General features: G+C 33.4%; 1 protein-coding gene across 3 annotated transcripts in view; it reads right to left on the bottom strand.

The window, feature by feature from the left end:
* The window catches only part of TRPM7 (transient receptor potential cation channel subfamily M member 7), a 104,737-nt gene that overhangs the window by 44,455 nt on the left and 47,109 nt on the right, over nt 1-13,173 (bottom strand). For all 3 annotated transcript variants that reach the window (XM_033107280.1, XM_033107279.1, XM_033107282.1), the window contains exons 12-15: nt 6,709-6,843; nt 2,737-2,790; nt 879-1,019; nt 466-600 (exon numbers count right to left, since the gene is read on the bottom strand). In XM_033107280.1, coding sequence (XP_032963171.1) covers nt 466-600; nt 879-1,019; nt 2,737-2,790; nt 6,709-6,843 — 465 coding nt within the window. The remainder of the gene's footprint in view (nt 1-465; nt 601-878; nt 1,020-2,736; nt 2,791-6,708; nt 6,844-13,173) is intronic.

Here is a 13,173-nt window from a genome sequence, read left to right as displayed (position 1 = left end):
ATAGTATACATTTTATATACTTGATTTTTATTATAGCTCATACTTCATTTTATGGAAACGGCATTTCCAAAAAAATGTCTCTATAACAAAGTTTTCCAAGATTAAAGAAAGGGCCTAAATATTTCAACTAGTATCTGATAAAACACAACATTAATGAAAGCAAAGTTTAGATAATACCTTTGTCTTGCATGTTGTTAACCAAGTGAAAATTGAATAAAAGGCAGTTAGACATTTATCAAACATCTTAAAAATTTGATTATCATAGCTAAATATGGAAAACTTAATAGAAACATTAACTCACAATGAATACCTTTTTGTATACGGCAAAATAAAGAATCAAGGATATGATACATCTAAAAACAAAAGGCAACTCTTACTAAAACAAGTTTTTTGTTTCATAATGCTAAGTAATTTAGAAAGAACAAAACCTGAAATACAGAAAATATAATATTTAAACAAAAATACCTTTGGTCTGTAGGGCTGTGCTGTTTTAATGAAATGATTATGTCTCATTTTTTCCTTTTTATCTGCCCTATTGCCAAAAGATTCATGACTTTTTCGCAACTGAGGAGTGCTGCTGGAAGTATTTCGGCCAGATCTCTACAAATGAAAGCTTATTAGTTTTTAAGATTTAAATAAGCTGGTATCTATAAAAATTCAATAATCAATTTATATATGTAGAAATGTGTACACACACGAAAAATATGGTTTGTTTAGGATTTCAATTACAAAATATTTCTAAGTACTTAGTTAAAAATCTCGTATTTTTAAGAAAATACTACTTTTACCATTCTAATGTAAGTACTTTTTAACTTTTAAAGTATATAAGTTAATTTTAAAACATATTAATATACACTTCCCCTCCAAATGTTACATACCCGATTATTTCCACCAAGACTATTATATATTAATCGAAAACGTTTCCGAGTGTAGGTGCATCTATAGGTTCCTCCCATAAGATATTCAATAACAAGTCCTATGTCAATTAGAGTGATCTTGTATCCTGGAGGAAGATTTCCCTGGAAACAAAACATTCTTTTTAAAAAAACAAAATAGTATTTCTCAGTAATTCCATGCCTAGAAATGTGCCTAATCTCCAAAATGCCAAATGTTTACTTGTTTCAGGAAGCTGGAATTTGCAGCAGCTATCTTTATAGGAGAAAGGAGTAATTTGTTTCTCTGTTTCCTTTTGCAGGAAAAGGAGATTGTGCAGTCTGAAGTCTCAAAGATATGGTTCAAGACAGGAGTAAGGTTTACAGCAGAAAGATCATCTGATCTCTCCAACGCCCTAATACTTCACACATAGAGGCAAAGAAGCTGCGGCTAGGAGGCAAATACTCCATTTTCACTGTGGCAGATATCATAAACTACATTTTCTCACAAAAATAACGCTATAAATGTTAATTATGCTTCTTGATGGGCTCATAAATACTTATAACTATTTTTTAAACCAAAATTATACATCACACAAGTTTTTATAGCCTCATCTAGGATTTAAGTACCACTTACAACACTGTTTAGAGCTAAGATTTCATTTTCCCAGGTCATCAATTTACAAATGAACTTCTGGAACATAATTCACTTGTGAGTTTGAAAAGACTGCCTATTTCAGAATAGATTACTTGGTTAATCTCATCAAATAATCTCAAAAAGGGTTTAATCATCAGATGATTGATCTATATTAACCAATTCTGCCCTCTTACCATCACCATTCTAATTATAATTTCATGAACTTAGTATTTTTAAAAATGCTTATACTTCTTATATTTTGGTTCCATCTGTGAAGTTTCTAATCTCTAGATATCTATATTCTTTAAGTCTATTTAACATTAATCAAAAAATGTTCATTTTAAATGTAGTATTTTTGTTTATATTTTATCTTAAGCAACCTCAAAATATGCTTTATGATTGAAGATGTCATGTATGATAGTTTTAGTTTTTAAAAAAATCTGACAAATACCATTATGATATGAGCCCACTTGAATGGGAAATACCTAAATTAAGGAAAATAATGTGAGTTAGCTAAAATAAAATCATAAGTAATTTCTTAAACTATACAAATAACTTACAAAACTTATTAATTTGACTACAAAATATTCAATTACTACCTTTACTTCAGGATTTTTCACTTACAAAAATAAAAAAATTGGAATTATTATAGTCACCAATGTAAGAATAGTCAATACATACCAAATCTTTTACTTGTTTCCAGAATTAACAACTACAGTTCTTTCTGCTAACCCACATTAAGTAAATCATAATGCAAATGTGTGTTAGAAACCCCCTGGACTGAAGGTCTCCCCCATTACTCAAGCGCTCTGGGAAAAGCAAAAAAAAATCTGCCACTAAGATTACCATCCAGTTGAAGAATGTCCTTATTCAATGTCTTTACATGCCTGGGAAGAAATTTCTTTTGAAAACACAGGAAGAAGATTCATTCTATCATTGATCTTCCTCTGTGGACCAATGAGCACTACGAAATTCATCACTCTATCTCAGATGACTAGAAGCTCAAGAAACTCAGTCAGAATTTCATGATGAACTTTCCTCTTTCTTGATTTCTAATACATTATGCTCTTTACTGCTATGTTACCACAAATTTAGTCCTTAAATTTAGCCCATAAAAAATGGTCATTTTAGTGCTATTTTTAAGACGTATGTAAATGTTTTTCGAAACAGATGGAAGTATGAATGATTTTTTAAAATAATATTTTGGAAAAGAAAATAATCTCTTACCTGTTTGACATCTCGAACAAGATGAAATAGCATTGGATTAGTTGGACCTTGTTTCTTTAAGGAGAAAAAATTAGAGCAAACTATTATTTTTCTTTTAAAATAATGCGAACAACTTTCCTTTTCATTATGTATAGAACTTTTATGAACCTACTTACACAAATTACATTGTTTTTGAGTTAAATAAGTTCTGTTCATAAAATGGAACAAAGAAAAGGATATAACCATTTCATATTGTCTTATTAACTAAAAACGTATAATTTCTTATGTTCTTACATTTTTTACTCATGTAACACTCAGTTTTTGTTTTCTAAAGTCATGCAAACACTGCAAACTTCACAATTATATCTTAAATTTAATCTACCTTTCTTTCATTAATAATGGAGGTATACATTCTCTTTCTTGTTAAAATATCTGTACCTCTGCTTCTGCCACTAATCATCAGGTTGTATCAATGCTTTAAATGTTTTGGGTAACAAACTTTTAACATTTTCGTATGTCATCTTTTTCCTATTATCTTAATTCCATTTATATATACTGTAGACTAAACACTAGTTTCATTTTTACACTAATCTTATTTTGATGGTATCCTCTATTTTGAAAAAATACCCAGGAGTGTATCTCCCTCATCAACACTGAGGTGAATGGGCCAAACAAAGTATTCTTCTAAACGTTTTAGCTGGTGCTTTCACCCATCTGAAATTTATTGCAATGAATTTTATACAGCACAAATCAAAAGACTTATTTCAACACTTTAAATTTATTGTTTAAAACAAGTATCAAATGGGATTTTTCTCCCACTATTGTGTTAATTTTTTATGAGGCTATCATAGTAATCAATGCAATCTACTTTTCCATTCTGATCACATATACTTGGTAATAAATTTTCAAATCTAACTGGGTAAACATATTTCTTTGAAAAAAAATATTTTCTTTGCTATTCTTGGCTTTTAAATTTTGTATAATATCTAAAGATGACTATAAAAGATATTGCATATAAACTACATTTTACTTTGCTGTCTTCTTTTTACAATATTTAGTTTAGACCAGGGGTGTCCAAACTTTTTTCAACGCTTTTTACCAAGAGCCATATGCAGTAAAATACACAAACAGCCGGGCCACTCACTCAAGGTGAAGTACATATTGCCTCACCTGGTTTATTTAAGTAAACTAAATATATTTTTGGAATATGCTGCGGGCCAATTAACAATGGATTGCGGGCCGCAGTTGGCCCGCGGGCCGCAGTTTGGACACCCCTGGTTTAGACACTCAGGAGCTAAGTTTTTCCTGCCCATTTTCTCCCATATGTTAACTTTTATAATGTGTCAAATAAATAAATAAAGACAAATAAATGTATCTTCCAAGTTAATATGAAGTATTTCATACTTTAGGTATTAGAAAGTTTAACTGTAGTTTTTCTAACAGTATTTAATCACGTAGAAATGCAGTTTTTGGAATTCTACTTTATCTTAATCCATTAATGTTTATTCATTAAACATAACTTTTTAGTATAAAATAAATATATTTTAACACAGTTCTCAAAGTGTGGTCCTGGAACCCCTAAATACCCTCAAGACCCTTTCAGGAGGTCCATGAGATCAAAAGTATTTTCAGAATCACGTAAAGATGTCATTTGCATTTTTTCATTCTCATTCTCTTAAGTGTTCAGGAAAATTTTCCACAGGCTTCTTGATGTGTGATATTGTGAAATTAAATTCAAAAGCAAATATGAGTATCCAGCAGTCTTCTAAAAATCCAGGCATTAAAGGGATTTGTAAAAGTGTAAAATTATTCTACTCTCCTCACTAAGTTTTTGTTTTCTTGAAAAATACGTTTTTCTGTTAACATATAGTGGATTGTTAACTTAAACACAAATTAAAAAATACTTTTAAGATTTCTTGTTTTTATATTCTAATATGGTAAATACCAACACACATAAACAAAACCCTATTAGAACACTTCTTTAAAGTCCTCAATAATTGTTGTTATTGGAGGACCCTGATACCAAAAAGTTTGAGAACCTGTTTTGTCATGTTTACAATCCCTTAAACATTTAAAAAAATTATTAATAATTCATGCTGAAAGTAACTACTGAGTTATACAATTTAAAAAATTACTTGCCTTGCTAATGGGATCAATTTTTATTTTTATTGTTTTACATTTGCTTTATGTTTCAGAGATAAACCATACTTCAGCACAATGAATAATCCTTTTAATTTTTATCTCTGTTCACTAGAGATAGTAGAACGCCAACAAAGTTCACTGTAACTGTGCTAGAGACACTATTCCCCCCCCCCTTCTTCCGCATCTCTGCCCCCACCCTCCGGTTCAAGCCCTTGTTTCTCAGCCTAGTTGTGTAGGACTCAGCTCCCTGTCCCATGCTGGTATTATGAGCGTTGTGTTCCCCCCTGCTGAGGCAGTCGGTCGCCGGTTGTTGGTTGGCCACTCAGAGCAGCTCACCGTAGCTCTTGGCCACCTGCGGCTCCGGCGGCGACACGCAATAGCCTGCGGCAGAGCACAACAGCCTACGGCAGCCTACGCCAACCTCTGGCTGCTCATGGCAGCCCAGCGCCAGGGAGAGCTGTTGTTCACAGTCTTAGCTGTAGAGGGCGCAGCTCACTAGCCCATGTGGGAATCGAACCAGCGACTTCGGTGTTAGGAGCATGATGCTCCAACCATCTGAGCCTCTGGGCGGGCCCACTAGACACTATTAAAGGAAAAATATGGGGGAAAATAAAGATATAACCCCTACTCAAAAGTAATTTACAATCCGCTGTGAAAGATATAATTGTACTTAACTAACTATGCCACTGGGCTTCATGAAGACAATGGCATGGCATTTAAACTAAATTCTAAACAATGAATAAAATTCCAGCAAGTTTGGAATAATTGGAAGAAAAACAGACCAGCACCATGTAAAGACCAAACAATTTTTTTTAAATTGTATTTTGGGAAAAATGGTAGGTGGATAATGTAGTTGAAATACCCAGTATAAGTGGGTATGAGACTAAAAAGGCCAAGTGAGAGAGACAGGTGGGGCAAAATTTCAAAGTTTTAAAAGCTGGAGAGCTCTGAAAATCAAACTAAGGATTTCAATATTATTCTGTATATTTTGGAGGGCCATCAAGAGTTTTTAAACTGGGAAAATATATGGTAAAATATGTGATTACAAGAATAATTAAAGAGTGATGTGAAGAAAGACAAGGAGATCAGATTACAAAAGTAGTAGAGACTGGAAATGACTGGGTAGTGCAAAGACATTAGGAATGAAAAGGAGATAAATAGGTAGAAAATAAATAGGTAGAACACAGCTTTGCAGAGAAGTCAAAATTAGGAAGCTAGGATTTGGTCACAGCGCTCCTCAAAGTATAGCTCAATTACATTCGTATTAGTAACATGGAAACCAATTAGAAGGATAGTATTTATTTACCCTCTCCAATGCTAGAGACATGAAATCTGAAATGAAATGAGAAAGGCTTTGTGAAGGGAATAATTTGTTTTCAGGAGCTCTTTTGAAGAATAAAAAACAGTATGTAAGCTAAAAGGGGGACACCACAAGGTCAAATGAATACAAAAAATGAAAATAAAGAGCAATGTGTAACTTCTCCATTAGGCAAAAGAGTCAAAAGATATTTAGTGTAACAAATGATCACCAAGAAAAAAGAAATATAGTGACTCTATTATTAGGAAGTTGACCCTATAGTTTTAAAATAAGGGAGAGGGGAGGGAAAGGGAGACAGGATTGATAACACTACATCTCTTTCCTATGTGGCTACAGTGACAGGGGAGGTCCCCAGAAACAGGGAAAAGGGCTTCCAACTATTATATAACCAATCTGCACTAAGACTGTAATTTTTCGATGTAATCTAGCAAGACATTCAAGGTTTTATCAATAGGATTGAATAAGTTCAGATAAAATGACACTTCCCAAAGATGATAAAATTTAGCTAACAAAGAATATTAACATATACTTACAGTGTTGTAAAGTTCTTCCAGTCGAGGAATGGTAAGAAATTTATGCATGCTTACTCCATTTTCAATAAGAAGTTTTACAAATGCAACTCTGTCCATTACAAGAGCATCAAGCATAGCTTGTTCCAAGGATCCAACCTAAAAAAGTATCAATATTAATAAATGTGTTTCACACATTCTAATTACACAAACAGTTCTAAATGCAAGTCCTCGGCATTTATACCTCTTTGATCCCAAACAGTTTTAGAAGATTAAAAAGATGCAAAACAGAAAAAGGTTAGAACTTAAGGTATATAGAGAATAGATGAAAAGACATCTCTAGAATAGCATTCCCCAAACAACATTCCATAAACACTACGTTGCAGGAGAGCAAGTGTGACGTTGTGTGTGGGGTGGGGGACACAAGAGAGAATCCATTATCAACTAAATTTAGGGAAAAAATACCTTAAAGCAATGGTTTTCGATATTTAGGAAAGGTATTTTGGAGGGATCATTTCAGTAACTGGGAGCCATTACTAACATTTAATGGGTAGGATCAAAAGATACCAGAAATCATGCAATATGCCAGACAATCTCACTCACAAACAAATTGTCCCACATCTCACACAACTTTCTATTATCCTGTTAGATGCTCATGAATGAAAATCTAGTAATATTGCTTTACATATAGTATAAACACAAAGTACTCTATCATGATTTTTTCTATGAACTTTCAAAAAAACAGAACCATCATGTAAGTTAGACAAGACTGTACTTAGTTTTCTGTAGAACTTTAACAAATTATTCACTGTAAGAGAAAAATCACATCTATTAACAATACAACCTGTGCCATTTGAGTTTAATATAACACATGCATATCAGTCAGCATTTGTAGCTGTTCCTTTTAAGTTTTTACAGATTCTGACACACTTTAAAAAACTTCCAATCAATGCTATTAAATTAGTGGAGACACAAATAGATTTCCTTGAATATCATTAATAAGGGTTACTTTATTAACAGAATATTAATATATTTAGTATTAATATATTAGTATGTGATATTATTATCTCATACTATTGCTTCTGTATTATTTTTAACATTTTGGTACTATATGATTAAAATCAATACCAATACTATTGCAATTTTTTTTTGCCTGTTGTTTTTCAAATTTATTCTTATTTTGTCTTCAGAAGTTAACAATACAACTATACAACTTCTCTACGCAGCTTCTATTACCACTTCTTTATTTCTATCACTTAGCAAAGGATATGAACTCCAGGATATTTTTATATACAGACTAAATGCATGCCTTATACATGATAGGATTTCAAAATGGAAGATGTTTTCTGTGATATTGTTCACTCAATTTTAGGTCATAACAAGGAAAATATTTTGACATTGTACTTAAAAATAAAACCCAGCTAATTTAAAAGAATGTAACACATTCATTTTCTCATATCAATAGCCTGTAATTTATCATGTCATGTTATTCTTATTTTAGTTAATATCATATATACCCTTCTCTCTCTTATCACATACAAATAATTCTATTTATTATTTATTCTAACATTAACAAATTTTACTCTATTGCTGACTTGATCCTCTCACTGCCCTTTCCTTAATCTAGTACTTGTAAGGGGGGTTTTTCTGCTTCCCATAGAATTTAAGTTACCAACAACATTCCTGTATTAGTCAGTACTCAACTGCAGCATTTAAACTAATTCTATGAATAATATGTGAAAGCATTCTACTTATTATATCTTTTATATATTGCCAATCTTGAATATCTGCGTAAATATCTATTTTTCTTATAAATCAGTTTTATTTCTCTGGCTTTTTTTAAAATTAGGGCATTATACTGTTTTTTTTTTTTTTTTAAATCTGTGTAGTATTTATAAAATGTCGTTTTTGTATAATAAAAAGAGGCTTAACAAATTTTTTGTTTTAAAAAAGAACTGTTTGGGTTGCCAGATGGAAGAGGTATTTAGGAGAATGGGTGAAAAGGGGAAAGGGATTAAAATGTGTGAATTACCAGTTATAAAAACAGTCTGGAGGGGCGGCCGGATGGCTCAGTTGGTTAGAGTGCGAGTTCTGAACAACAAGGTTGCCTGTTTAATTTCTGCATGGGATGGTGGGTTGTGCCCCCTGCAACTACAAGACTGCAAAACAGCAACTGTACTTGGAGCTGAGCTGCGCCCTCCACAACTAGATTGAAGGTCAACGACTTGAAGCTGATGGGCCCTGGAGAAACACACTGTTCCCCAATATTCCCCAATAAATTAAAACAACAACAACAACAACAAAAAAAAAAAGTCAGGAGGACGTAAAATATAGCATAAGGAGAGTCAACTACACTGTAACAACTATGTATGGTGTCAGATGGGTACTAATCTTATTAGGGTGATCACTTCATAAGTTATGTCTAATCACTATGTTGTACACGTGAAACTAATATAATATTGTACATCAACTGTAATTGAAAAATACAAAATTATTAAAAAAGAAAAAGAAAGAAGAACTGTTTGAACTGATTGGGTCTATAACCACTGCCCTAGAAAAATAAAGTCTAACTAAATTGGCTAAATCTAACTAAATTGATATCTAGAAAAAAAAGTTTTAGTTTAAAAAAATTTTCTACTTCCTAAGCAACATTTCTTGATACACTTAATGCAAACTGAACTCCTAACAATCAAGAGGAAAAAAAGTAAAACAACTGTCCTGCCAACTCTGCATTAACCATGGAGAGAACACAAAATCAAATACACAACATTGTACAGAATAAATCCACATATACACAGAAGATAAAGGCTTTGTCAAAGCCTTTACATCTCAGGAAACCAAAAATCCAATGAAATTATTCAGTGGAATAAAAGGTTGGCTTTCTATAAGTTTTCCCACAGCTGATTAACATCAATCTCTTCCTCTGTAGTAATACAACGGGAACTGACGGATGTTTTTTCATTATCACACAGGAAATATATGCCCATGGTTTAAAAAAACAATCAAATCTCATAAATGGTATAAAACTTTCTTTTCTCTGGCCATCATCATGTCTGCAGACATATCCCATATTTAGTTTCCATAAAGGTTCTATGACCACATGTGGATATGCATGAATGTGTATACCTTCATAAACAGAATTTGCCACAATTAAGATCACGCTATGCATACTTTTCTGCAATTTGCTGTTTACACTGTGTAGATAGAAAAGACCTAGCTCATTCTCTGTAAAGGCAGGATGATATTCCAAAGTACGGATGAACATTTAAGTTACCCAGCCTCCTACCGAGTCAGACATGTAACAAAAATTTGGCAAGTACTTACTATGTGCCAAGCTGTGAATAAAGCAATGCACAAAATAATATTCTTGCTGTCATAAAATTTACTTTCTAGGAGTAGACAAATAGCTAAAATATGGTTTAGCAGAGGATGATAAATGCTTAAGAGAAAAAATGACCAAGAACACACAAAATCCTGTCACAGAGGGCTGCTATTAAAATAGGGTGGACAGTAAAAGCCAAGCTAAGGAGGAGACGTGGTTACATGCCAGAAAGAGAGCAGAAGCAAGCCCAGGAAGGTATCTAGGGGAATAATGTTCCAAACAGAGAAAACAGTACAAAGCCTAGAAAGAGGAGCAATCTTGGTATGTTCTAAAAACAGCAAGAAAGCCAATGGCTACATAAAAGCAAACTGGATAGTGGGAACATATAAAGTAAGAGAGATAGTAATGGGGCAGATGATGTAAAGCCTTGTGTATTACCGTAAGGGTTCTGGGCTATGCTTTGGGTAAATGTGATGTGATTCATCTCCTGTCTGTAAATGGAGATGAAGAATGAGAGGAAGGAAACCACACAAGATGCTAGTAGAACAATACAGAAGGGTGATAGTAGACTGGACCAGGATGATAAAACTAGGTATTTCAAAAGGAAATCTGAAAAGATTTACAAATGGAATTTGACTGTAATATATGAGAAAGAAAAGTAAAAAATGACACTAAGGATTCTTGTCTAAGAAACTGGGAAGAGGTTGGTGCCATTCGGTGAGAACGGGAAAACTGCAGAACGAACTGGTGGAAAGAAACATCCAAGAGAACGCTCTATGAGTTCTCTTCTATACAGAGCACGATCTCATTTTTTTAAGCTCTTAACCCCTTTCATTCATTCTTCCACCCTCAATCCCTGCGCCTATGGCAACCACAAAACCATTCTATTTATGAGTTTGATATATTTTTAAATTCCACATATAATAGATCATACAGTATTTATCTTTCGATGTCTAAATTATTTCACTTAACATAATGCCCTCAAGCTGGGTGTGTGTGTGTGTGTATCACAATTTCTTTATCCATTCATCCATCAATGGATACTTAAGATTATTTCCGTATCTTGGATACTGTAAATAATGCTGCCATAAACATGCAGGTGCATGTAACCTTTCAAGTTACCATTTTCATTTTGTTCTGATAAATACTCAGAAGTGGAACTGCTGAAGAGTACAGTAGTTTTATTTTTAATTTCTCGAGAAATCTTCATATTGTTTAACATAGTGGCTGTATCAATTTACATTCCCACCAACAGCGCACAAGGGTTCCCTTTTCTCCATATGCTCGCCAATTCTTATTTCTTGTCTTTTTGATAACAGACATTCTAACAGATGTGAGGTGATATCGCATTTTGGTTTTGTTTATATTTCCCTGATAACTGATATTGAGCACCTTTTCATGTGCCTGTTGGCCATTAGTACAAGGTCTGACAATTAAGTTCACAAACTTGTTACAACAATGTTGCTAACCTTTTCTGATATCAGAGGGATTATTCATTATGAATTTGTACCAACCGGACAATCAGTTAACAAAGTTTACTATTTGGAAGTGCTGAGAAGAATGCGTGAAAAAGATGAAAACGACCTGAACTTTTCCCCAACAATTCATGGTTCTTGCATCACGACAATGCACCGGCTTACTCGCACTGTCTGTGAGGGAGTTTTCAGTCAGTACACAAGTAATTAAATTGGAGCACCCTTCCTACTCACCTAATCTGGCCCCCAATGACTGCTTTACCCAAAGAAAAAGGAAATATTGAAAGGAAAACATTTTGATGACATTCAGGACATCGAGGGTAAGATGACGATAGAGCTGATGGCCATTCCAGAAAGAATTCCAAAATTGCTCTAAAAGGTGGACTAGGTGATGGTGTCAATGCATAGCTTCCCAAGGGGAGTACTTCGAAGGTGACCGTAGTGATATTCAGCAATGAAGTATGTAGCACTTTTTCTAGGATGAGTTCGCAAGCTGAACTGTCAGACCTTGTATGTCTTCTTTGGGGAAAAAAACATCTATTCAGATCTTCTGTCCATTTTTTAACTAGATTATTATTATTTTTTTGACTATTGAGTTGTATGAGGTTTCTGGGGGGGGTGGACATTAAACTCTTGAAAAATATATGATTTGCAAATATTTTCTCCTATTTAATAGTCTTTTCATTTTTTGACTGTTTTGTTTGCTGTGCAGAAGCTTTTTAGTTTGATGGAGTCCCACTGGCTTATTTTGCTTTTGCTGCTTTTGCTTATTGTCAGATTAAAAACAGTATCACCAAGAATTGTAGCAAGGAGCTTATTGCCTGTGTTTTATTCTAGTTTTATGGTTTCAGGTCTTACATTGAAGTCTTTCATCCATCTTGAGTTAATTTTTTTGTGTGATATAAAATGGTGGTCAAGTTTCATTCTTTTACATGTGGCTGTCCAGTTTTCCCAACATCATTTACTGATAAGACTGCTCTTTCCCCATCACATATTCTTGGCTCACTGTCACAAATTAATTGACCCTATATGCAGGGGTTTATTTCTGAGCTCTGTAATTTTTTTGTTTCAAATTTTATTTATTTTTCTCCCATCATCATATATTTAACCCTGTTTACCCTCTTCTACCACCCCCATCCCCTTACCCTCTGGTAATCACTCAACTATTGTCTGTATCTATGAGTTTTTATTTCTTTGTTTTGTTCCTTTGTTGCTTTCAGTTTTATATCCCACATATCAGTGAAGTCATATGGTACGTGACTTTTTCTGTCTGACTTAGTTCCCTTAGCATAATAATCTCAAGATTCATCCATGTTGTCACAAATGGCACTGTTCCATCTGAGTTCTGTAATTTATTCCACTCCTTATTTATATGTCCGTTTTATGCCAATAGCATAATGTTTTAATTACCAGAGATCTGTAATATAGTCAGGATTTAGGGAGCATGACACCCATGTTTTGTTCTTCTTTGTCAAGATTGGTCTGGCTATTTGGGCTCTCTTGTTTTTCCATATAAATTTAGGATTATTTGTTCTATTTCTGCAAAAAATGCCACTGGACTTTGATATGGATTGCACTGAATCTTTAAACTGTTTTAGGTTGTATGGACATTTCAACAATACAGACTTTTTCTATCCATGAACACAGAGTATGTTTCCATTTATTTGTGTCTTCTTCAATTTCACCCATAAT

The sequence above is a fragment of the Rhinolophus ferrumequinum genome, chromosome 6, assembly GCF_004115265.2.
Source record: "Rhinolophus ferrumequinum isolate MPI-CBG mRhiFer1 chromosome 6, mRhiFer1_v1.p, whole genome shotgun sequence".
In the NCBI taxonomy this organism is placed as follows: Eukaryota; Metazoa; Chordata; class Mammalia; order Chiroptera; family Rhinolophidae; genus Rhinolophus; species Rhinolophus ferrumequinum.
This window is presented reverse-complemented; position numbering and strand designations above follow the sequence as displayed.